Source organism: Hippichthys cyanospilos, chromosome 10 (genome assembly GCF_059441005.1).
Source record: "Hippichthys cyanospilos isolate Australia breed blue-spotted pipefish chromosome 10, RoL_Hcya_1.0, whole genome shotgun sequence".
NCBI lineage: Eukaryota > Metazoa > Chordata > Actinopteri > Syngnathiformes > Syngnathidae > Hippichthys > Hippichthys cyanospilos.
The window spans coordinates 20,969,485-20,996,513 of record NC_142378.1 but is presented as its reverse complement, the minus strand read 5'-3'; the positions used below and the strand labels follow the sequence as shown (position 1 = coordinate 20,996,513).

Below are 27,029 nucleotides of genomic sequence, written 5' to 3'. Positions count from 1 at the left end.
AAAAAAAACAAAACAAAAAAAAGTCATAAAATGACATTCCTGACGATCTACCTCCAGTTTTAGCATGACATCATGTGTTCACTCCAAAAAAGTTTCAAATAAATGCCAAACCTTCCAGCAGAAGGGACTTAATTTGGGCTCCACTATTTCTTTGGAGGTTTTTGTTGCCTCTGAACAGTAATCCTCAAAACATTACATCAGGCTCCGTAACTCTACATCATTGAGTGAACAGTTTTTAACTTTATTCTTTTTCTTCTAAGTACATATTTAAAAGTCAGCTACAATGTGGCAACCAGCAGATGTAAAACCACCTTCAATTGTAACATGAGCCTGCGTAATTCCAACCTCAGCGTGAGGCAACTTCCAAAGCATTGGAGGAGCACAATATAGGGAACAACAAAAATGAACACGGAAAAGAATCCTAACATTCAGCCATACAAAACAATCTGGGGCACATTGGCTTCTCGAGTATTCTCACTGGCGGTTGGAGAGAAGAAGCAGCCTGTGTGCACTTTTACAGTCTTGTTTTTCTTCTTATTTATTTTTGAAAAGCTGAAGTCATTTCTCCAATGATTCTCGAAGATCAAACAATCCCTGCGATGAGCTCTTCGGGTTCAACAACACACCGGACCTCCTGGAGAAGGGCTAAGGCGCATATTTTGTGGAGTCTAATAATAATCTAGTAATAATCTTAATATCTTTTTCCTGTCTAGTCCATAGACAGAAGTTTGGGAATCCAGTGGTGACTCCCGCTCAAAGATGGTCGACCAATGTTGAAATTTGAACCCAAACCACCTTTAAAGAAAACTGTAATGGACACAATCAATTGTATCTCGGACGTGGAAATGGGCTTTCATTGCAGAAATGGAAGAACATTTCTTGCTCGAGAAATGAAAAAAAACAAAACAAGTTTCATAGAAAGGATTAGAATGATAACGTTATAGATAGGTGGGTGCATATTAGCTATTATACATATTACGAACGGTGCGGGGGATGAAATTGGGAATGGAAAGGTGGTGGAATTATTTCCAGGTGTTGGCTGCCTGGGAGATGGAGCGGGAGGGGATCATGTCCAGCAGATACTCCCGCTGGCGCTCCACAGAAGAAGTGGTCTTGTGGGCAGACAAGCTGGGGTTCACATAGGCCATAGTTACACCTGCCACGACATAAAATCCTTCAAATAAATGCACCACAGTTGTTTGGACATGCAGCAGAATGATGCTAAAGGTGAAGGGGCTGAGTTAGAATGTCCATTGCAAGAAAAACAGCAACAGAGCGCATAGTAGCGGAAATATAAAATGGATAGCGGCGCCATCTAATGCATTCACTACAATCGAAAGCTATAGTAGATGTCAAAGATCCATTTTAACTGGGCTGGCAGCGAATGAGTTAAGAACAAATTCAAAGAAACGTAAAGAACAAATATGCGGCATAACTTCCTAGATCATCAAAGGCAGGTGAGGTGCATCTGAAATTGATCTTGAAAATTCACCTGAAAACTGAAAATGCCTAGGAGTGGTGAAAAAATGTTGCCTAAGTGTCAGTCTGAATAAACTTTTTTTTTTTTTTTTTTTAATTAAGGAAGTCAGGCAGAATAACAGTTTAAATTCTTCTTCTGGAATGAATACAGTGTTCTCTTGCTACTTCGCGCTTTGATTTTTGCACCCTCGGTCTTTCCAGCCATTCAGCTTTACGTAGGTCTCCCCGCATGCCAAATGGGGAACTGAGTTTATTGCAGAACTGCACTCATATACAACACGTGCCCTTAGTGGAGCAAAGCTGGCCAATGAAGGAACAAGAGGATGATGGTAAGTGAGCTGATTGACAAATTGTCCTGCTTGTTTCATTAGCGCTGTTAAGTTCCGCCTACTCTAGCATAGTGTTGTGTCGCACATAACATCTTTGTTTTTGAATAAGTGGTTAAGCCCTTACAAAGACCCCTAAGTGTGGTGCCCTTGTGAATGCTTCCTCTGAGGCGCACAAGAGAAAAAGTTAAAATTTTTTAATATGATCGCCGAGAGCAAAAGTTACGCGAATGTAGCACTTCATTATGGATTGAACGAATCTAAAACAAAGAAGCAAATATCCACAGAAATGCTTTATTAACACTAAAGGATGCAAAATGCGTTGTAACTCGTTGTAACAATAGCGGAATTGCAAAAATGGAAGCCGCATGTGGTTGTGGATTGCTGATTGCAGGGAAAATAAAATATGCTTGGGCACCAATATGATCAGTAATAAGGCCAAAGCTCTCTATGACCAAACTTTGCCCGATAAGGAAGGTAATGACGCACCTGACGAACCGCAACCCAGTACGGGAGCTGGCGGGGGTGATACACCTCCTCAAAGTCAAGGAATTTCAGCCACAAAAGGCTGGTTTGAAAATGTTTCAAAAAAAAAAAAAAAGGTATGGCCTCAGAAGTGTGCCTCTGTAATTTGCTGCGCGTGTGTCGTTATGTGGAGAAAGTGTAGCCTGAGCTCATCCGTGAGAGAGGCTACATCCCGGAGCAGGTGTTTAACATGGTTGAAACTGGCCTTTTTTGGAAGAGGATGCCTTTGTGAACATTCCTCTTCAAGCTCCACAAGGACCATGTGATGGTAATGGTGTGGGCAGCAGGTTTTTTGCATAAGCCAGGGTTTATTTACAAAGCCAAAAATCCACGGGCATTAAAAAACAAAAATAAGGCTTTGCCGCTCGTGTACTAGATGCATAAACCCAAAGCCTGGATAACAAAAGTTCGTCACAAAAATGACTCCATAACTTCAGGTGATGCTGTAACTTGCTGAAAACAGTCTCCCCTTTAATGTCCTTCTCTTGATGGACTGTGCAGGGGGCCATGCAACGCACCTTCTATATGATGAGGTGCAGATAGAATTTCTGCTACCGAACACTACATCTCTAATTCAGTCAATGGACTAAGGTGTCACTCATGCAGTTAAGGCACTTTACACTCGCTCTACAATGGAAAGCCTCATTTTGGCAGTTGACGACAACCAAGTATTCACATTAAGAACATGCTGGCGTAATTACAACCTTGCATCATGTTTGACTCATATTCAGCAAACATTAAATGACATGAAAATTACGACCATAAACTCTAGCTGGAAAAAATGATGGCTGAACGTGAGTTGTGCAGATGATGTTCACTACGCAGTGGTAGAGGAAGCGGTGAAGCTTGTGCACATTATAAGAGACAAAGGATTTGTCGTCATAACAGAAAAAGACGTCAGCGCTCTTGATTGCCAGTCGGCTTCTTCATTTTTTGCAGGAGTTTTACGTTCCCCATTAAACCGTGAAAAATGAGGGAAAACTATAAATTATTTCAATTGATTGTAATATTTCTTTCTCAATATCCATTTATTTAATGTAAAACATGTTGAGGACAAACAGAGTATTAAAGGAGAGGTCAGATTTTGTTACAACAGGGGGGCGGCCAATTTGCCGCATGCTGCCTCCCAAAAATGACATAACAGTTGCTCAGAGTTCATGTAACAACCAATCATGGCTCATCTTGCAAGCGTCTCATTACTTAACTCAGGAAAAGGGTAAGCCATGATTGGCTGTTACCTGAGCAACTGTGATGTAATTTTGACAACATGGCCGCCCCGAGATGGAAGAAAAACAGCTTGATTTTGCTGCTTAATTCACATTCCGCAATATTAATCAGAATGTCATGCTTAGTTAAGTAGTTTTATTTTTGGGACGCCTTCCTCTTTGAGGCTACGGTAGAAAATATGAGATGACTTATGGGATACAAAATAGTGCCAACAATGTTAGCGTACAAAAACACAGGAAGTAGTTCCTTTCTAAAGAGTGTCATGTACCTGCATTGCTGCTGCTCTTCCTCCAGGCAGTCACGTTGCCCTGGTTACTGTTGCTACCGCCAGCGCTGACCTTCACTCCCTGCTGGAGCGGGCGCACTGCCCCGTGCTTGCTCGGCCTGCTGCTCAACGCTGCCGCTGTCACTGCGCTCTGCAGCTGTGAGGAGGCAAAAGCAAGTGAGAGGCGGCAAAATGCAGTCATACGCCAAACATGTCAGTCTGCTAAGTGGCACTTACTTGCTTAATGGCAGAGTGATGGCCTGTTACGGATCTGTGTGGCATGGCAGCCCGGACTTGCTTGTACTGGTGAGACATCAGAACCTCACTTTTGGACAGCGAGGGAGAGGATGAGGAGGTTTTGGAGACAGGCGTGACAGAGGAGGTGGTGGCCTGCTGGAGGATGCGCTGTTCAATTTCCTGCTCCTGCTGCAGCGCCTTGACGAAGGCTGCCTTCAGCCGGCTGGTGTGCTCGGCCTTGAGGGCCTTCTTTTGATTGGACGACATGCACTGGTTACACAGGATGGTTCCGGCTTTCTCCTTCCTCCAGCGGGAAGTAAAATCAGTTTTACACTGGGTGCAGGTATATGGCTCTTTGGGAACGGAGCTGGAAATGCAAGCTGTTGGACCTAGATTGCCTGTGAGAGAGGAAAGGCTATCAATACAACACCTTGCAAGCACCTCAAACTCAACAACTGAATAAAAGTGTGACACACCTCTGCCGAGCATATCCAGGAGCTTTTGCACCACTTCCTCCAACCCCAACAAGTAGATAAACTCATTATTGGCAGCGGAAGGCATAAAGTTGAACTCCAGTGCAGGAGGCTTGGGAGGCGGTATCTCCAGCAATGTCTTTTCCAGCTGTTTGCGTAACGCAAGCTTTGCGGCAGCCTGCCGGCTGGCGGGTGAGTCATTGATGCCAGAGTTGGGGGACACTGAAGAGCCCTTAATACCCGTTGGAGATGCCTGGGCACAATAGTATAGCTTATTCGAGTGACCGCTGACCACCCATTCAAAATGTTCTCCTCAAAACAATGAGAGGTGTCGAGGGGAAATTAACCAAACAGACTTTTCCTTAATCACACACAAAGTTTGAACCTTTCAAGTCAAATGTCCATGTGGTCGCAGAATATCAGAATGTGATTGGTGAAAATGTTTTTATACGTATTGCCCACGATTATCAGTGAATGAAGAAATCCTTTCATTTTTCATTATTTATGGTTTGATTAAAGGTGCAACAATTTATTGGTAAATAATGAATATTTGTTCCATAAATTGACACCTTGAACAGATACGCACAATTCCTTTAGTGGTGGATTGTCCCATGGTGGCTAGTTTAAAAAAACAAAAAACAAAAAATGCAGATTAGCTTCAGGGCTCAAATTGTGAGAAAAAAGTTGCGGCTTATAGTCCGAAATTTACAATAGTTACAGTTTTCACCACATAGCAATAAGATAATAAAACACTGCAATTGAAATCCATGGTCCTAATTTGTGTACCTTACCTAGATTTCTTTTAAAATAAAATGTTTTTTTCAAGTGTTAATTCTTCATCGTTGTCACGTTTGATCATGTATATATTTGAATTTATTTCAATGTACAGGGCCGCTGCTAATATGGCCGCTGCTAATATGACCGCAGCTGTGTGAGACTTCAAGGGAAAGGGGTTACAGCTCACTTACCGTACAGTGTATAAGGCTTAATCATTTAAGAAAATGTGTACTGCAGTAATATTTGTATAAAACAATATGTATAGCATGAAGACTTTTCACATACACACACAGTGATACCCTTCCCTACTTCGTGGTTAATGGGGGGTGTCAACCCCCCGCGAAGACTGAAACCTGCGAAGTAGGGTATCAGTTCCTAGATCTCTATGTACGCACTAATATCGCCGCAGTAACCATTAACAATCCTTTTTTAATGTATTTTTTTTGCTTATTTTATTTCCTTTCTCCTACTATTTAACATTACATTGTAAGGAAGGAAATCGCCGATGATACAATATGTTCTAGTTTGAGAAAACTTCTCGTTTAAGAAAATAAGTAAATGCTGTGGGTTCGTCTCTGCTCCCCTCGGCCTCCACCCAGCTCAAGTCACGTCGCCCCAAAGGTAATTGTCATTTTTCCTTTGTATATTTATGTTATTTAATTTAACTATACAGTAGATTATGTTACTAATTTTTATTATGTGTATAAAGTCGTTATGTTTTTACCTAGGGTTTTTGCACGCGTTGCACGCATTCACTAATTAACATAGGTTTGGACTGCCCGTCATACGAGCAATTCGAGTTATGAGCATAACATAGTTCGTAATACGGAGGACCACTGTGTGTATATATATATATATATATATATATATATATATATATATATATATATATATACATACATACATACAGTGGGCCCCCATGTTACGAACTTAATCCGTTCAGCGGCTACGCTCATAACTTGAACTGCTCGTATGGCGGGCAATCCGAACCTATGTTAATTAGTGAATGCGTGCAACGCGTGCAAAAACCTTGGGTAAAAACATCACGACTTTATACACATATTAAAAATGAGTAACAATCTACTGTACAGTTAAATTAAATAACATAAATATACAAAGGAAAAATGACATTTACCTTTGGGGCGACGTGACTTGAGCTGGGTGGAGGCGGAGGGGAGCAGAGACCAACCCGCAGAATTTATTTATTTATTTTCTTAAACGGGAACTTTTCTCAAACTAGAACATATCATCGGCGATTTCCTTCTCTTTAATCCATAATAGAAGAAGCCTCTCAATTTTGTTGTCGATCGAGGTCCGTCCCACGGCAAGGAAAGTCTTGCCCTTAGAAGATTGCCAAGCGGTTACGGCCATACTCACTAGCAAGGTTAACTATGCGTGCGCCTCCATCGTATTTTTTTTTTTTTATTATCTCCTGCTTCGTTTCTATTGTCATCATCCTCTTACTTCTTCCTTTACCGCCACTTGCAATTTTAGAAGCCATGTCTAACAGATAAAGTTTGCAAAGTCTTCACAACATTCCTTTCTTCCGTTTTTCACTCATTTTCTCTCCTTCCTTCCATCCCGACCAGCTGTGCCATCAAGCTAGATAAAGGCGTTCGGCCAATAGCATATCGGCATTTCTGTGATTGACGTGACGCCGGCCAATAGCATCTCCATGACTGACACCGTGACTGAGACATTGTAAGAGCAATAGCGTTCAATGTTGCTGTGATGAGCGTCAACTTCTGAATTAGTTGACATAGCAAAACGAAAATAAGTGTGAATACAATGGCCGGCATGTCGTTTTGTTCGTAAGACGGGAGGTTTGTGTGTAAGTGGGGGACAAAAAACTCCGCGGTCCACGCTCGTAAGTCGAAATGTTCATAAAAGAGGGTGTTCGTAAACCGGGGGCCGACTGTGTATATATATATATATATATATATATATATATATATATATATATATATATATATATATATATATATATATAGATACACACACACACACACACACACACACACACACACACACACACACACACACATATAATTGGGGAAAATTGTTTCAAACTTAAGAAAAATCACTAATACGGTGGTTGTATTCTCACCTGTGGGATGTTGACCAATATATTACTGTTGGCCACATTGGCCACCCGAATGAGGCCCTGCTGAATGATCCTCTGTCCCTGGACTTGGACGTTAGGCACAGATGCCCGTGGAGCCAGCAACAGGGGAGGAGGGCCCGAGCCACCGTGCTGCTGTTGACGCAGACTGGCAATCTGGTGGGGAGTCACAGTAACAGGCTGATTGCAGCCAAATGAAGATACGAACAAAACCCAAATGACAAAAGACACAGATGTGAGTGGAGATGAGACTTTAAGACAAGTACATCTGATGTGAAGAATCTCGAGACTAACCTGGGCTCCTCTGACGAGTGGAGGCATGGCGGTCTGAGAGCTATGTTTGGATGGGATGTGTTGGCCACCTCGCACCAGAGGTGGAGGGATCACCGTGCCTGAGCTGCGACTTGTTACCTTGTCCACACAAATTACAGGTGTAAGCAACACGATGAACACACATCACATTATAAGATACAATGTCTTTGCAGCAGCGAAATGTAAGAAGCACACTTTGAAAATATGCAAGTTTATCATCAAATATATCGTATTTTCCAGACTATAAGCAGCAGCAGCAAAACATGAGCGAAAAAATGATTTCTGTCACGGATAAGCCGCACTGGACTATAAGCCGCAGGTAATAACATGAGATATTTACGCAAAACGAAGGTATATGAAGTTTATACTTTTTTTTTTTTGGTTATTTATTTTTTTGTAATTTTCTGCCAACAAACAACATACTCTCTTTAACAGACTGAACATGCCTGCATGTTTAGTCCCAGCAAGAAGCTAGCAAAAAAAAAATAAAAAAACAACAGATAAGCCGCAGGGCTCAAATCATGATGAAAAAGTCGCAGCTTATAGTCCGAAAAATACGGTAATTAAAGCTTAAGTGAAATAGAAACAGCCAAAATGATTTTTTTTTGGGAGGGGGGTCTGTAGCCATGAGCCATTTAAAAACACACTAAAGGTGCAACGATTAATAGATAACGAATCAATTCTCAAAAAATGATAATCAACAAATCGTTTCCATACTCCATCCATACTCTCTATATTAGAATTTTGCATTCTCAGAATTTCAGATTCCCAGTATTAAATATTCTCAGATTTGTTGAGCATTCCATGAAACCAAACAGATTATTTTTAATGTTGAATCAAAATAAAACAATTGCCTTTACTCTACTTGGGCAAAAGTGTTGATCATTGTTTTCCAATTTCCAAGCATGTACAGAACAAACCAGTATTACATTTTCTGCAACTCCATGTCGAAAAATATTTTTTTATATAAGGGATGACCATTATTATTTTTTGATATCTGATTCACTGATTAATCGACAAAATAATCAACAGATTACTCCATTCAAAATCATTAGTTACAGCCTTACAACACACAGTGCGATGAAAGATGAAACCGTCAGATTAGAGGCATGCACAGGACTACAAATAATTAATTAGAATAACTATATTGAGGGTAAGGAGGTGTCCTACTTTTAATCATTTGTTTTTGTTTTTTTTAATCATTGTCATTCGTCACTGATTAACTTTGACTTGTTCTTTCATCATATTAAAGTCAACTACACAAACTTAAGATGTTTAACTCCTCCAATGCTGCAGTTTGTACCTGGATGGGTCCTTTGCTTGATGTAACGCTACCTCTCACAAGAGGAGGAGGTGTTGCCACAGAGCCAGACGTCTTGGGAATGAAAGAAATAAAAATTATGTCATAAAAAGCAACAATCCTGCAGATGCTTCACAGTGCAGACTCTGAATGTCTCATAATTTATTAATGTTAGACATGGATTACTCATTGAACTGATCTGTCATTTGTATTAGTCAAGAAGCTGGAATCAGCTGATCCACAAAGCAAACTTTATCAATGCTAAAATAGCACAGCAGACACTCAGATATAAAATATTAATCTGCTGATCCAATGTTTTTTTTTTTTTTTATTGTTCATGGCATCAATGTTAGAAGGGCTATCAGTCTCTGTTAGCCTCTGTTTTCCATATTTGCTTTACCTTCTGAGCTGTGCTCTCCTTTTGAATCTGGCTCTGCCGTAGTTTCTTAAGCAGTACCAATTTGGCTTCTTGGAGTCGTAGCTCTTCCTTGAGCTGTTTGATGATTTGCTCCCGTTCCTCAGGAGTACTTTTCTGCATGCAAACAACAAGAAAAGATAAATTGACTACAGCACTATTTCTACACTGAATAGAGCTTGACAACTTCTAAGAAACTCGTGCTGCAGTTATTCCACCATGAGTTTTTCTGTGTCCATCTTGGTAAAGGAGTGGCCGTTCATTAAGGGACTTGATGGCTCGTTGTCGGATAGCACGATCACGTCGTCTGGAGAAAGCGGCTGGCACTCTCTCTTGATTTCACTAAAGAGAAGACAGGAGCACTGATAAAGTATTTAGGAATCGTACTTACATTATTTAATTCTATGGGCAAATATGGAAAAACAACCAAAAGAAGGAAAAAAAGCTTGCATTTTTTTTTTTTTTAATTTAAGTTTCCTTTTGGTGAGGCGTTGCTAGAGAAGGATGACAGTGAGAGGAAGTATGTGAAAAGGAAAGGAATGTACTGTAGAAGTTACTATGTGGGCTCATTTTGGCATGTTTCCTGCCAATGATCGTTTTAGAAGTCAAAGTCAAATTTTTACTTGGCTGGAAATTCACAATGTAAGTGGAAAGACTTGCAGGGCCACATTCACAATAGGATTGTGCAACTTTTGCGTGGTGCAAATTAGCGATGGATGGATGGATGGATGGATGGATGGATGGATAAATGGATGGATGGATGGATAAATAGATACAGACAGACAGACAGATCGTGTATTATTCACAAAGCATGTGCAGATGTGCATGTGCAAACGCGTCTCTAACTATGCTGCCAAGCAGAATGCATCTTGGTTCACCGGTTGGATTTTACATGTATTAAAATGAGTTAAATATGCATTTATTTGGCATAAAAATGGTCATTCTCTATGAAAATGAGCCACAGTGATTAAAAAAAAAAAACTTATTATTTATTGTCGCAAAGAGCGACAAGTTTTGGGGGAGCATAGTGCAAGCTCAAAGTTCATTTAAAAAAGCGCCATGTCACATCATGTCAGAGTAACAACCAGCCCAGTGGTTCCACTACATTCATTTTGCAGAAGAAGCCCACCGCTTCTAAAGGCTCGTCTCGTCCAACTGTATAATATTTAATTTAAGATTTAAGTAAGGAGTGCCCGTGGTATGTGTATTTAGAGTCAACTCATCTGTGTGGCCAGAATTGACACAATTTGCGGCCAGTAATTAATAGAGATTGGCTAGAAGTGCAGAGAAATACACAGAGAGAATGTGGTACTTGTCAATCTCCTCCATTTTAGAAAAGCAGCCAAACGGTGTGAGAAAGCCAGTCGTTGCTGTGCCACCCTACATTTATTAAAACAACAATTAAGTGGAATTAAAAGAAAGATAAAAACAGAAAAGGGCAGCTGAAGTCATGAGGTTGAGAAGGCAATTTTAAACGGGTGTACTGAGTGAAATAGTCTGTTCAATTGTTCCACATTGGTGTTTTTGACGCAATGCAAGTTTTTTCTTTGCTTTGTGTGATCTTGATAGGTTTATTAAGGAAAAGATATTAATATACATTGACCAAATGACTTATTTGGATTTCTGTGCCATCTGACTTGAGTGTTACATTGTAAAATGTTACATTACTGCATGAGAGAAATTCACAATAGTCCTTATTTAGTTAGTTCTTTTATTGTTCATGGCTTCAATGTTAGAAGGGCTAACGTATGCTTACATGAGAACGAAAGTTAACAATGTTAAAATTCTGCAAATACAGGACTGCCTCAGATTAAAAATAGGTGATAGGTAAAGGCCGATACCAAGGCTTACTTTAAAGCGATCAAAACTTGCATTGGTGGCTGATACTGGTATCAGCCCTTTTGCGATTCATGTTATGATGGGAAACTAAAGGCATACATGTCTGACAGATGTCCATTAAGATGCAATTTCTGTACACGTATGGACAGATAGAATATAGAATGATAGCATATAACAGAATAGAATTTATTGTCATTATGCTGCAGTAATACAAGAAAATTGTGAGAGCTGCACCAATCGGTGCATATTAAATAAATATAAAAAAACAAATAGAATAAACTAGAACAGAAATCTAGTGTCATAGGAGTGCAATCAATATTTTTCGCATGTTCTTGTTTTACTGTTGTTCAAGTTTTAAAACTCTGGAGAAAAAAGCCGTCCCTTTTGATCGGCTTTTATGAGCATTGTAGTGCTGACCAGAGGGCAACAGTTTTAAAGCTTGGTGAGCACAGGGAGGGGAGGACAGAGAGCATTAAGTGATTTTCTGAGCTCTTCATGATGATCCAGGAACTCGTTTGACGCAGTTTTCGTTGATGATGAATGGGGCTGGGGCTTTGCTGTGTTTGCGGGAGTCCAGGATACTCTGTTCAGAGTAAGGTGATTCTCTAAACTCCACGCTGACAGTCTCACAACTTCATTCTCTAAGACAGATTCATCTACTCCTGAGATGATTGTTGTCGTCCGTAAAAAGGAAATACCGTAGATAATTGCCATTATTTATGTGTAAATTAAAAGGAAAATGCTAAACTGGGATATATGCGGTAGGTTTTTCTTTAAAATGATCTGTCATTGTTTTTTTGGGAGTTTTTATGCTTGAAAGTTACCAGAGATTTTGGTGCTTGGTATCAATTGGTGTTCAGTATTCATAATTGTATTGGTTTGAACAAGTGGTATCAAACATCCCAGATAGGTTTTGAGACTGAGAACATTTTGGACTCCAAATTTAACAGCAGAAAAATATTTGAAATATTAAAAATATGATTTCTTGACTAACGTAATGAAGAAAAACTGAGCTCCTAAACATTGGAGGTCCACCGGCTCAGCAGCACAGCACCTGTAGCTTTGACCAACTTCCACTAGGAGGCGATACATGATTACAGTTGCAGTCACCGGCCCATTATGGTAAAAATGTGTTCCGGAGGCACAGGAGAGGACAAGAGGCCGGAGATCAATAACAGAGTCATGGCGGCAGAGAGTGAGCGAGAGGAAAAAAAAGACAAAGGCTCATAACGACCAAACACCAATATGCTTACACAGAGACCTTCCATCTCCCTACCGATTTAAATGCAAAAAAGTCAAAGTTGGAGAAAGACCTACAGTATATGAAGATAAATTGAGTGATGTAGAGGACTGATTCAAAGGGAATATGCACTCATACAGAAAGACTGATTCTAATCCAAACGTTTCAAAGCTTAGGCCTTTTACAACATAGAGAACCTCGAAGCCTTTCTGCCTCCCCCTCCTCCCGTACCACTCTGGCCTAGACCGACAGAGAGAGCCTGGGACTCGGTTCTCCCCTCCCTCCCAGCTGCTGACGCCAAAGTCACAAGCTGAGCCGAATGGAGGTCCGCAGGAGACACGGGAGAGGGTGACAGTGATGGGGGGGAGGGGAATACATGGCCTGAAGCCAACCTATTGTGTACACTCTCTCGCTCAGTCAACCAGTGACTACTTGGTGGACCCCTCCCCCAACACTATTTCACTACTTGTTCGTCTTTGATACTCCCAACTCACTCACTTATTTTGGTGCACACTTTCTCTTCACACGGGGCTGCTAAACCGCTATCGACGAAACACCCTTTGCCGGAAGCTGCATATACTGTACAGTGTGTGTCACCAACTTTTTTGAAAGTGAGAGATACTTCTTTGGGACTGATTAATACGAAGGGCACCAGTTTATGTCAAGATACCAATCATTTTAATGATTTATTATAATAATTATGGAACAGCTGTAGTAAACATGTAAATCAAGTGAAATATGTTATACATGTAATGTGTAATTGATTTGTGTGATTTTCTAGGAATGTTACACTGTTCTATCACTTCTGAGCTATTTGCAGAACAGGCCTGGGGGCTACTCATTTCATCCCCACAGGCAACCTGGTGCCCGCGGGCACCACCACGTTGGTGACCCCTGGTGTACAGAACCTCAAAATCTGAAACACTGTAGGAACTACTCAAAAACAATTATGTCACTTGGAATGTTCAAACGTTTTCAAAAGTTGTCCATCTCACCAAGGTACGTGTAAAATTAAAAGTATGCATCCTCCTGGGAGCTTGAGGGGGAAGCTGTGTACATTTCATTAACGAATTTAACTGTCAAACATACTGCAGATGCTATTACTAGGGACAAATGTCTAAGGGGAACCAGAGTGAGATTGTCACTACAACACAGGAGGGACAAGCTCCCACATCAGGTTGGTTATGCAATGTACACATAAGGTTTCTGCCTGTCTTGGTTTACAAATGAACCACATGTTACAAGACCGTCACAAGCAGTACCAGTTATTTGCAGGGGCAATGTATGCTTTGCTTAAATGCTGGCAGGCCTATTTACTTACAAGATGAAAAAAGAAAATGGAGGGTGGGTGATACAGTATAGGTTGAAACTCCAAAGTAGCAAGCATATGGAAAAAATTCTGGTTAGCCATAACACTAATCCATTCATATTGAATGGTGGAGTAACTATTTAGACATAAGCTAAGGCAGGTTCAAAGGTGACAAACTGTGCTGAGTCAGCTCTCGGTTTCCACTTCAACTGCCATCGCGTCACCGCACACATTTATCTTTCATCACATGACATCTGGCATTTGTCGGCCTGGTCATGTGACACACCCACCATTCCTCAAGGCCCCTCCCTCGTCCAACTGCGCCTTCCAATGTGGAAACCATGGCAACGGCTAGTTGAAACCAGTTTGTGACACATAGTCTTCATTTTGTGTGAGAAGCGAGGCAAACGCTCAGGTGCTGCCGTGGGAGACAACACAGCCTGAAGCCCACTGTTGCATCAACACCCATACCCCCTCGCATGCAGCCGCCTTGCGACTTCCTGTTCGGCGCTAGCTTGAATTCAAGAGAACCTGAAACTCCAGTGGACAGCTCTGTAAAACCACATGGCATTGAGCTTCAACTTAGATGCTAAAAATAACCTTATAGGCAAACTCCTCCCCTATGAGAAAAAAACCCTGATCAATGTGGACCTGCAACATGACAACCGTGACCAAGAAATGTGCATGTGTTTTTTAAAACGGTACCCCGACTTCACTTGAGCTGATTATCGAAGTTATACATGCAAACAAACAAAAAAAGTTCTACTGTGGTCAGAACTCAACATTATTGCCCATGAAGAAATTATTTCATATTGATATCACCTCCATGTAATGTGAAAGCAGAAGTATGTCACTAAAGAAAATGAAGGAAACTGCCATCCTTACCTTTTAGATGTGCTCATATCAACTGGCTCGTCCCCAGTTTGCACCTCCACCTTGATGGTGGCCTTCACCTCACCAGTCTTTAGGATGCTGGCTGTCAGCTTCGCCGATGGCTCGCTCTTTAGTGTGAGGCCATCCACTTCGACTTCATCTAGGTCCATGGGGTTTCCATCAGTGTCCACTTTCTCCAACTTGACACGTTTGGCGTCAATGTCCCCCGTGCTGTCCTTTTCCATGGCCCTCTTCTGGCTGCGTGTTTGACGCACTGCCTCCTCTGACATTGCTGCTCTAAACCATGAGAAATGGTACAGGAAACTTATTGAAATGCAAAAGCAGCATTGTTATAAGCAAACAATATGCTAAGGTCCTACCCGTAAATACTTTAAGTACAGATACGGCACATTAATTATAGAATTTGTCATCTCTTATTTGACTTAGAAATTGCAATTCCTGCACAAACCGCAAGCAAGACATCAAAGCACTAGTACTATAACAGCCTAGACCAATACCTAGACCGATGCAAATCACGACCCCTATGGGCTGTGACCGTTAAAGGACAGCATAGGACAGCAAGCTGATTGGACGGTCCATTGTTAATGTTTCATTGATTTCATGACATTACTGCCACATCAATGCTTAACCATGATCATGCTTTTTAGCCCACTGTGGAAAATCAAACAGTAAAATGGGATACTTGTCTACACTTAATTTGATTATCATTTGTAATTTACAATCAATGCCTTCAGAACAAACATTTTGCCTCTTGTTGTAAATTAGAAATTAAACTGTTGACTACGGTACCTCTAGTGGCTATCTCCGAGTGAATCTCACACACGAGTAAGAACACACAGCTGAAGGAGTACAGTGAGGACAAAAAAGAGCTTTGAGAGGCTGTTACAAACACTGTTGTAATAAATTGTAATTTTGACTGTAAGCTCTGCTTCCCTGTGTTCTTTCATGTTTGGTCAGCTACAGGCTCCGCTCTAAATCGACATCGGAGGAGTGGCCCTGGATATGCGTCAACTCATCTGTTTGACATGCAGGATACCTTTAAAGCGCGTCTCCGCAATATAGCTTTTTATTTATTTATTTTTTTAATGAAAAAAAAACTGTAGTATTGAGGGAGCACTGCATAGTGATTTTTAATAGATTTAAATTGTTAAATTGTAGCAAATGACAATCCCGATTCGTATGTGAATCGATTTTTGGCACAGACCTTTTGTATATAGTATTATATATATATATATATATATAGTATTATATATATATATATATATATATATATATATATATATATATATATAGAGAGAGAGAGAGAGAGAGAGAGAGACAGAGAGAGAGAGACAGAGAGAGAGACAGAGAGCGACAGAGACAGAGAGAGAGAGAGAGAGAAAGAAAGAAAGAGAGAGAGAGAAAGTGAGAGAGAGAGAACAATTTAGTTGTCGAATGAATCTTTTTTTTTTCTGCTGAAAATGGCTGAAGGGAAATATCCTGGGTTGTCCTAAGACAAAAGCACAAATTTAAAAAACTCGACATTCATTCAAGTGTTGTTTTTTTTTTCCTCTTAGAATTTCTCATCCACTTTGTCTAATATAATTTGACTATTCCGTTTCATTCTAAACAATTCCACTTTTTATTCAGCTTTTCAGTCTTCACAATTTCTCTAGAAATTGTCTTCTGTAGTTTTATTATTCCGTGAACTATTTTGACACATTTCAACTTCCGTTCACTTATTTATCTTTTAAATTGGTATACATTAAAATGTACAACAATATGTTATACAGAGATGTTTAAACCAATATAAATTTACATTTTTTGATGATAATGATGTCTAATGAGGCAGGACAAAGGCACACTTCAGACAGTGGTTCTTGTTTCTATGGGAAATCATTCTGCTTTTTTCTTAGGTATTGATAGTGTCCCATTGGGCTGAATCACCTTGCTGAATAATGGGATCTTGTCTAAGTGCCAATGCCCCAGATGCTGACCCAAATCTCTTTCAGTACAGTAAGATGATTAAATGCACCTTTCGCATAACCTATTACACAGCAGAAATACTGCAACATTCAAATTCAATGCCAACTGGGACAGCTACTGCAGATGTAGTTTCCCCAGCTCTCACCCCCTAGTCAGCGTGCCCAAGAACGCATGTAAGATTATCTGACGTAAACTGTATTTTCTTGTCTAAAGGCAAAGCCAAATTAAAAAAAAATAAAAATAAATAATAATAATAATAATAATAATAATAATAATAATGAGTAATAATAATGATAATAGTAAAGATACGATCTACCACAGTGCTTCCCAGTATATAGTATTCTGTGATTCACAAACTTGTAACTAAAATAGTATGCATGTACTACTGTACATCTTGTTTCTCTGGTAATTTACTTATGTTTAGTGGCAGATGTTAGCACGTCTGCCTCACATGCTGAGGTTGTGGGTTCACTTTCAGCTCCGGCCTTCCTGTGTGAATTTTGTATGTTTTCCCCGTGTCTTCCTTTCCCCCCTTAATATTTTGATGAAGCATACTGCTCCCCAAGGGTTAGAGACTTGGATTGCCAAATCAGATCGTCTTCATCCCCCGACATGTTAGGTTCATTTAACATGGTGTTTAGGTGCATTTTGTCCAGTTAGTATGAAAACTGTCTCGCTTTAACAGTAATGAACTGTCGTTCAAAAATCATTTGAGACCATCGGCGGGCACGTGATTCTCAGTCGAGCAATTCCATGGGTTTACTTGAAGTGCAAAGTCTAAAATTACATTGCCACCAGCGATATAAATAAAACAAAATTTGAAAAACTGTTCACTAACGGGGAAACTCAGAATGACTCAAAATGTGTCAACTCCAAAAACAATGGAATGATGCAGTGTTAGTGGGAACAGATAAGGTGTATGTCAATACAAATGTGGGTCTGTTGGTCCCAGAAGATGAGGAAGCCATTTGAGCCATCAGTTAATGTTGCTAAGTTACAAGTCTGGTAAACAAAATTAATCGACATACATGTGTTGCAAATGGGGCACAAAAGTACATGCTTGGAGGCGATTCAGGAGATGACTGGGTGTGATTGTTGCATCACTATGCTGCTCACCCCCAAGAGTTGTATATGTCTTGTCTCTTGGTTTCCATACAAGCTCTCAAGAGGCTTGTGGTCTGATGTAAGTTCTTCACCTATCAACTTTAGCTTTGGGAAAATCTGAAACAGATCCCAACTTATTCACAGGAGGATTCTAAGGTACAAATATAATGCCTATATGGCAAAATCATATTGTATTTCCCGGACTATAAGCCGCACTGGCTTATATATATATATATATATATATATATATATATATATATATATATATATATATATATATATATATATATATATATATATATATATATATATATATATATCGGCTCGGCTAGTCGAGAACCGAAAATCTGTTCGAGGTCCGATGCATTATCTACTTGAATTTTTTGGTCGAGCACCGATTTGGTCGAGTATAGAGGCGGTCGAGTACCGAGGTACCACTGTATATATATGTGTATACATACTATACTCGACCAAATCGGTGCTCGACCAAAAAATTCAAGTAGATAATGCATCGGACCTCGAACAGATTTTCGGTTCTCGACTAGCCGAGCCGACCCGAACGCGCTCCTCGGCCCTTCTCGGCCAGCGGGTAAGCGCCAGTTCAACTCAGACCGCCAGCGGAGTAAGATGTTTGTTCGAGTATTTCTTCCCGGATTTAAACTTTTTCGTGTTGCTCTAGCCCTTAATAATGGGTCCAAAGAAAGACAGTGATAAGGGGAAGGCAAAGAGGAAAACAATGAGGACCACTATTGAACTGAAGAAGGAAATTATAGCAAAATATGAACGTGGTGTACGAGTGTCCGACCTCGCGTAGCAGTTAGCTAGCGTCATCATGGAAGGAGTAACTCACTCCCGTCCTCTCCACATCCATTCCTGTATGCCATCAACCACTCTCCAAAACGTAAGTAAATTATACAAAATGGTTTATAATGCTTTATTTATCTTTATCTTTATCATGTACTGCTTGTGCACATTTACTTGTGCACACATACTTTCCATTATTTCTTATGGGAAAATTGGTTTCGGTGTTCGAACAAATCGGTGCTCGACCACCACCTCAGAACGGATTATGGTCGAGTACCGAGGTACCACTGTATATATATATATATATATATATATATATATATATATATATATATATATATATATATATATATATATATGTGTTCCCAATTTAGTGCTTTCAGAAGTGTGGAATTGAGCATGCTGCACGGTGGCAGAAGATATCTTTGAAGTTTTGCGTAAAGACAGTGGACAGCGGTGCATCGCCGCAAACAGGACGTGGCACGGCGTATACACAGGATGTAGAACCACTTTCATTCATTAACATGTACGACACAGCGCAGTGGAGACACGATACAATATGTTTAATCCACGGGTAAAGTTTTCTGCCCGCCTTTCATAAAGCTAAGCATGCACGTCCCATGTCTTCCTATTCTGAGGATAGTTGTTTGTTTACTGAAGTTGCTTGAACTTGCTGTCGGGGCTGCGTGTCATTCTCAGGAAGGTGTGAATGAGATTACTTTGTTTACTTTGCTCTAGTCACTCTAGAGTGACGGAGAATTTACCTCTGACTTCCTTGGACTAATGAAACTGGGTCCAGAACAAACCATGCAAACCATAACTGATGGACTTATGAAACTTTTTGAGAACGCAGGTTTGAATAATTCAACATCGCTATGTGCATACAGACAGTGTGCTTAATGTGGGAGCGACACTGAAAATGACATTAAGGAAGACTTTTTTATGAGAGAAAGGCTGCGTACCAAACACTGCATCCTAGAACTCATGTGAGTAACCCATGAAAAAAATCATGTGTACCCCTGAATGTAATACAGTACATCTATTAATCCATTATATATCGCTCGTCGGGGGTCAAGTTGCTGGGGCAGAAGCTTTAGCAGGGAAACCCAGACATCCATCTCCCCAGCCACATCAGTAAGCTCGTCAAGCAGGATCTTCAGGCATTCCCTGGGCATAACCCAAACCTAACCAGCCGAGAGATAATAGTCTGTCCAGCATGTCCTGGACCATCACAGGGGCATCCTCCCAATGGGACATTGCCCAGAACACCTCCTCATGATGCATTCCAACCAGGTGCCCAAGCCACCTCAACTGGCTCTTCTCCATGAGGAGGAGAAGGGTAAAATTCTACATTATTCTTAGGTTGAAGTGGACTTTCTAAACAGAAACTAACTTTTTTTTTAATGTTGCTACTAATAATGCCTAAGGGCAAACAAGATCTTTAATAGAGACAGCCCTGATAGAGAGAAAGAGAACATGTACTGTCCTTTTTTGTTTTTGCCGCAATACAAACTTGGGGGAAATCAATACATAAAATATATACTTCTTTTGAGTGAACTGCATGGCATAACACCAACCATTTTATTGAAAAGGGTTGTGTGAAGTGAATTGCCAAGCCTACTGTTTTATGCTTTCTTTTTTTCCCCAATGAAAGCAAAGGGAAATCTCCGGACCAGGATTGACACGACAGTCTCTTTCCTTTTGTGTCCACTGCTACAAAGAAAGATCAATGGCAACGGCTCATCCACCCCCCTCAGGTAGTGTCCCAGCCTCTTATCTTCAGCTCCATATTCCCACTGGGACCCCAACGGGCCCAGTCAGCTGACACATTAACAGCCATTTTAAGAATACAAGGGTTTCCAGTCATGTCTTAGTGCCTCAATTGGAGGCATGTGGATCAATAATCGCTTCATTTGGCGTTGGTCATGTATTTTTTGATGTAAATGAAAATTATGTAAAATTTTAAAATGCATGCATTTCTTCTGGGTTTAGGTTGAGTCAAAATTTAGGCTTGCTGAGCACGTTCACAACAACCAAGCTTCAAGGATCAATACAACATAATTACATGCAATATGAAAACATGGATTCCTTGCAATTTGTTTTGGTTGTAAATTGTCACTGTCCAATGAAGAGCTTGAACCCCTCTACTTTCAAGGCCAGAGTAACTAACACAATTATATTGTCTATGTTCTCTGAGTTTTGAAACATCAAAACCCCCCTCTGAGAATCCATTTTAAAAATAAGCTTAGATGACTCAGGATTTGAAATAGAAATGACAAGCAAATTGATATAGTTTGTATAAATCTGGTTTAGGTTGAGTCAAAATTTTGGCTTGCTGAGCACGTTCACAACAACCAAGCTTCTTCAACGATCAATACAACATAATTAAACGCAATATGAAAACATGGATTCCTTGCAGAGTTTGTTTTGGTTGTAAATTGTCACTGTCCAATGAAGACCTTGAATCCTCTACTTTCAAGACCAGTGTAACTGACACAATTATATTATCTATGTTGAATACCTCTTCAAGTTCTGGGACAAAGCCAAGATTGTGCAAATCAAAGCAAAATGTGGATATTTTGGAGACACTAGAATATAAAACATGTTTACATGTATTTCACCTTTTTTGTCAAATATGGTAAATAACTCCACATGTATTAAAAATAAACTGACAGCGCTTGCGTTCTAGCACCGCTAGCTAGCGGCAAAATAATTGCTTATTTCTGCACTGCGCTAAACACTGGGAACAAGCAGCATTCAACAAAATGTCACCGTACCTAAGTTATTTTTTAATGCACTGAATTGGCAGTTGAATGTGATTTCAGAACAGCATAGTGTTGTTTATATCGAAAGTTAATCCATGCAATTCACTCCTCGCGCAACAGTTTTTGTAAAAGAAAGTCAAATCAGCTGTTGTAATGACAAGCTCTTGGGGACAACTTCAATATAATAGCATTTAAAGGAGTTTGTGTTCATATAATAATTGGTATGGTAAAGTTTAGGTTGAAGCTGACAGTCTTTCTCACCATGTTTAGCAGTGTTTTACTGCGTATTCTCTTGTATATATTATTGCCAACAAACAGCCTAAAAGAAAAAAGGTATCATGCTGTGCAGGGACAACAAATGTTGTGACGTTATAATCTCGCAAGATATCTTTGCATGAGATCTCATCCCATTCCAAGTAACCAGACCAACCGAATTCTATTTGAGGCGGTTTTCAATTGCGGCCTAGTTTGCTAAGAATCAGACGAATCTGGCGTCAATTTTTTAACAATTGTGTCAATAATGATCGGTTTGATTACTACAGTGCATCCATAACTGTAAGTTTTGTGGAAAAAATAGCTTTGACATTGCGATCGAGAACAGGTATGAAATTACATTTTCATGACCTACGAAAGCTAACTGATTTGATTCAGCGTTCTGATTGTTCTGAAGTGCAATGGTAAAAACAGCACCTCCTGCTTTCCCAAATAATGCTAACACGACTACACAGCAACCCACAGCTCCAACCACCTCGTGAAGTTTGCTGACGACACAACACTGGTGGGCCTCACACAACACTGGTGGGCCTCATCTCCAACGGCGACGAGACCCACTACAGGAAAGAAGTGGAGCTTCTGATCAGAAGGTGCAAAGACAACAACCTCCTGCTAAACATCAGCAAGACCAAAGACATGGTCGTCAGCTTCCAGAGAGGCTGCACCCAACACCCCCCACTGACCATCGATGGTGCTGCAGTGGAGAGGGTGAGCAGCACTAAGTTCCTGGGGGGGCACATCAGCGATAACCTCTCCTGGACCACCAACACTGCATCTCTGGCCAAGAAAGCACAGCGGCGTCTCTACTTCCTGTGCAAACTGAAGCGGGCAAGTGCCGCGCCACCCATCATGGCCACATTCTACAGAGGAACCATCGAAAGCATCCTCCCCAGCTGCATCACCGTGTGGGGCGGGAGCTGCACTGATTACAACAGGAAGGCTCTACAACGCATCGTGAGGACAGCTGAGAGGATTATTGGTGCTCCACTCCCCTCGCTGCAAGAGCTGTACACCACCCACCTCAGCCGCAAAGCCGTCACGATTGTCACCGATACAAGCCACCCTGCACACAGTCTGTTCAGCCTCCTGCCCTCCGGAAAGAGGTACAGGAGCCTCCGCTCCCGCACCACCAGACTCAGGAACAGCTTCATCCACCAGGCCATGAGACTGCTGAACTCTCCCCCCTTCCCACCCGTGAAACTGCTAAACTCTCTCTCTCTCCCCTCCTCTCTCCCACGTTCAGCCCCAGCCAGAAGAAACACCTAGCTGGGCCCCCACCTAAACTCAAACTTTGCTCATGCACTTGCAAAATTTGCACAGACTTGCTGCTGCCATATTTATTTATAATTGTACTTCTATTGCACTAGTGATTACACGTAGAACTGTAACAACTACCTCAAATGCACACAACTGGGACAACCACAGTCAGAGTTGTCTTGCTTTGTCTCGTACTGTTGGACTGTCTTGTCATATGCTGCTACTTATGTCTTGTCTTGGGGTAATCTTGTGATACCTGGTTTTTCGTCTTTAGTTTTTAGTTTTAGTTATTAGTTTAGCAACACTAGGCAAAGTAGATCAAGTATGCTGCACTTTACATTATTACTATGGATAAGAATCTTGTTTTTAGGATTGTCTCGTCTTGCGCACCTGCACTTTGTTATTGTACATGTAAAACGCAGAGGATAGTGAGAAACGCAATTTCGATTCCTTTGTATGTTAAGCTCATTGAACAGCATGCTATCATCCTGAATGAATTATCGGGCAGGAATGCCATATGTTTCATTTTATTATATTTCACACATATGAGTATCAATATTAAGGTATTTTTTCATCGTTTTGTCGATAGAAGTACTTCTGGTTTTGCCAATGACGCATTTCCATTTCTGGATTTGAGCTATTATTTTCTATTTCTGTGGTTCAATCATGCTTTAGGCATTTCAATGAAGTTCAGTGTTTGCATTACAGTGATCCCTCGCTCTATTGCGGTTCATCTTTCATGGCTTGGCTGCTTCACGGATTTTTTACAGTGTGGATATTTTTTACAGTGCATTGTGCTCTGAATCTTGATTGGCTCAGGGGCTTTACTGTTGTCTAGAAATAAAATATTGACGCTGTACTGTATTGGTTTTTCACTTGTCAATTTATTACAAAAGGCAAGAGTATCCAAAAGCTTTCGTCTCTCCTGTGTCGCTCCAGTAACCGCCTGTGTGCGCACTTTAAGAACGTGCTAGTAAGCACATTGATTGACACCTTGGTCTCTGAGAGCCGATCACGTGACTCGTAGGTGTGACGAGAGCAAACGCACACACTAATGTAGGCACACAGACAGCAACAAAGAAATGCACAGCTTTGGAAATCTGACTTTTACCTAGATTTGTTTTGTCATAAATTAAAATTTCAAGTGTATTGTTATGAGGCTTCACTTTAATTCGATGTCCAGGCATATCTGTTTATAAAAATCTTCTTGCTCAGAAAAAGAAAGAGCTCTAACAACTACCCATAACAATGTTCTTCTACCAGAGAAAGACTCCTGCGCCTTCAGTAGAAACACACACACTAAAGCCGAGCGGCACAGCTGGAACTGTGAAATACATGACAATGTTTCCAACCTTGTACAGTCAGCCCCCGGTTTACGAGCACCCTCTTTTACGAACATTTCGACTTACGAGCGTGGGCCGCGGAGTTTTTTGTCCCCCACTTACGCACAAACCTTCCGTCTTACGAACAATACGATATGCCGGCCTTTGTGTTCGTACATTTATTTTGGCTTTGCTACGTCAACTAATTTAGAAGTTGACGCTCATCACGGAAACGTTGAACGCTATTGCTCTTACAATGTCACAGTCACTGTCTCAGTCACGGTGTCAGTCGCGGAGTCAGTCACGGAGATGCTATTGGCCAGCGTCACGTCAATCACAGAAATGCCGATATGCTATTGGCCGAATGCCTTTATCTAGCTTGATGGCACAGCTGGTCGGGACGAAAGGAAGGAGAGAAAATCAGTCAAAAACGGAAGGAAGGAATGTTGTGAAGACTTTGCAAACTTTATCTGTTAGACATGGCTTCTAAAATTGCAAGTGGCGGTAAAGGAAGATGTAAGAGGATGATGACAATATAAACCAAGCAGGAGATAATAAAAAAATACGAAGGAGGCGCACGCATAGTTAACCTTGCTCGTGAGTATGGACGTAACCGCTCGGCAATCTTCCAAGGGCAAGACTTTCCTTGCTCGGGGACGGGCCTCGCTCGACAACAAAATGGAGAGGCTTCTTCTATTATGGATTAAAGAGAAGGAAATTGCTGGTGATGTTTTAGTTTGAGAAAAGTTCTTGTTTAAGAAAATAAATCAATAAATTCTGCGGGTTGGTCTCTGCTCCCCTCCGCCTCCACCCAGCTCAAGTCACGTCGCCCCAAAGGTAAATGTCATTTTTCCTTTGTATATGTTATTTAATTTAACTGTACAGTAGATTATGTTACTCATTTTTAATATGTGTATAAAGTTGTGATGTTTTTACCTAAGGTTTTTGCGCGCGTTGCACGCATTCACTAATTAACATAGGTTTGGATTGCCCGTCATACGAGGAGTTCAAGGTACGAGCGTAGCCGCTGAACGGATTAAGTTCGTAACACGGGGGCCTACTGTATTACTATATTAAAATTATTGTTCTAAATGAATTTTGGGCTTTAAAATATATTATTAAAGTATATTGCATTGTAAAAAAACAAACAAAAAAAAATACTACTTCAGATTACTTCACGGATTTCACTTTGCGCGTGCTATTTTTGGAACGTAACCCCCGCGAAAAACGTGGGATCACTTTATTCAATTTTACGCCAACTTTTACACTTTTATTGCAAATGAATATTGGCTCCAAATATTGAATATCGGCCTCCTCTACTACTAATAATAGGCATCGGTCCTAAAAAAAAAAAAAAAAAACCCTGATTAATTCCAGAGAAATGTAGAAACTTTGATGTTGCAAATTGACTCGTTATAAAAATGCCATTAGTGAGATTAATTTACCATGCACTAAGCAGTCTCAAGGTTGGGGGCAGGGACCCAGCTGACGTAGTGCCTTGTTGGGGAGGAGTGGGTGTTTCACAAATGTGGCAAGTGGAGTCGTGATCTAATTGTAGTAAAGTGAAAAACATGCTTCCTTGTCCTCTCCCGCACTCACCCTGTGTCGTTTCCGCCCACACAAAAACTACAAAGTGTGCGCGTGTGTGTGTGAATGTGTATGCATGTGTGTGCCTGTACATGATTGAATGCACATGTGTGGATGCGTGTATGTCCTTCCCTATTGGTTTCGTCCCGAACAACAAGGGTTAAGCCCCTGCCATTTTAAGGCCACTGACGGATCAGTTCATTACGGTGTTACCTAACAAAATGGAAGCCTTTAACTCTGAATCTGCCAGGCTGGCTGTATGGGTTCAAGTATGTGAAAGGCAAACTGAAGTGACTGTGTAAGCACGTGTCTGATGTGTGCTGTTTGCAGATGGTTTCTTATCGCTTCGAAAGTATAAATCATCCATTCAAATGACGTTCTTCCAAGCCTTTTTTCTTAAGGAGATCACACAAACCAACAAATATTCATGTCATTATAACCTTCAGTGCCAAATTAAGTAATTGATTAACACAATTAACAAAGCCTACGTTGTTGACCACCAAATGACCGAAAACATTTACTCACCATAATTAAAAAGAATTGTCTGCCACAGTAATCCAAACTTACAAATTGGGCTTTCCCAATGATCCTACAAAATCAGAAGCACAAGCCCACTAACAGACTGAAGAAATATGCAAACTGCGATCAGATCATTTCTCAGCAATAGATGGAAGAAGGAAGTGAACTGAGAAAATGCAGCGATTAAAAAAAAAAAAAAAAAAAAAAAAGAATTAGAAGACTTCAGAAACAGTCAAACAAGACAATAAGGAGATGAGCATAACACTGGACTACGAGTTGGACATGGCTAACATTTTTACCCTCTATAAGTAACACAACTGCAAGTGAGTCAAGAGCATGAAATAAGTGGTGCTATGACCAATAGTGAAACAAGAAGTTTGGAGGAAAAAATTATAAATATGGGAGTGAGGGGGGGGATTACACTTAAATATAGGGGTGGGATACTTTGCCTGAAAAGGAAGGTTGTAAGAATTACCGTCAGCTTTTAGTTTAGAATGATGAATGTCTAAAAATGGATATTATAGTTACATGAAATTGACCCACTTCTTTCTGTACGAAGTCTGAGGTGCGCTGGCCCATGACAGCGCCACGCAGCCCATTCTGGAAAGCCAAGCTTTGCTTACTTTTGTCCGGGCAACAGTAAATGGACCCCTACCTCATCCTCGTCTTTTAATTTTGTTTTGGTTCCGGAGT

At 40.6% G+C, this 27,029-nt stretch overlaps 1 protein-coding gene across 2 annotated transcripts in view; it reads right to left on the bottom strand.

Moving 5' to 3' along the window:
- Window positions 1–220: 220 nt before the first annotated feature.
- gatad2ab (GATA zinc finger domain containing 2Ab) overlaps window positions 221–27,029 on the bottom strand; it is a 38,046-nt gene continuing 11,237 nt past the window's right edge. Inside the window, exons 2-11 of one of the 2 annotated variants that reach the window (XM_088425133.1) lie at window positions 14,732–15,016; window positions 9,677–9,800; window positions 9,444–9,575; window positions 9,047–9,118; window positions 7,726–7,842; window positions 7,417–7,611; window positions 4,536–4,785; window positions 4,060–4,457; window positions 3,826–3,979; window positions 221–1,156 (exon numbers count right to left, since the gene is read on the bottom strand). In XM_088425133.1, coding sequence (XP_088281259.1) covers window positions 1,023–1,156; window positions 3,826–3,979; window positions 4,060–4,457; window positions 4,536–4,785; window positions 7,417–7,611; window positions 7,726–7,842; window positions 9,047–9,118; window positions 9,444–9,575; window positions 9,677–9,800; window positions 14,732–15,009 — 1,854 coding nt within the window. In that variant the 5' untranslated portion in view covers window positions 15,010–15,016 and the 3' untranslated portion in view covers window positions 221–1,022. The remainder of the gene's footprint in view (window positions 1,157–3,825; window positions 3,980–4,059; window positions 4,458–4,535; window positions 4,786–7,416; window positions 7,612–7,725; window positions 7,843–9,046; window positions 9,119–9,443; window positions 9,576–9,676; window positions 9,801–14,731; window positions 15,017–27,029) is intronic. The other variant, XM_088425134.1, reaches the window with a different exon arrangement.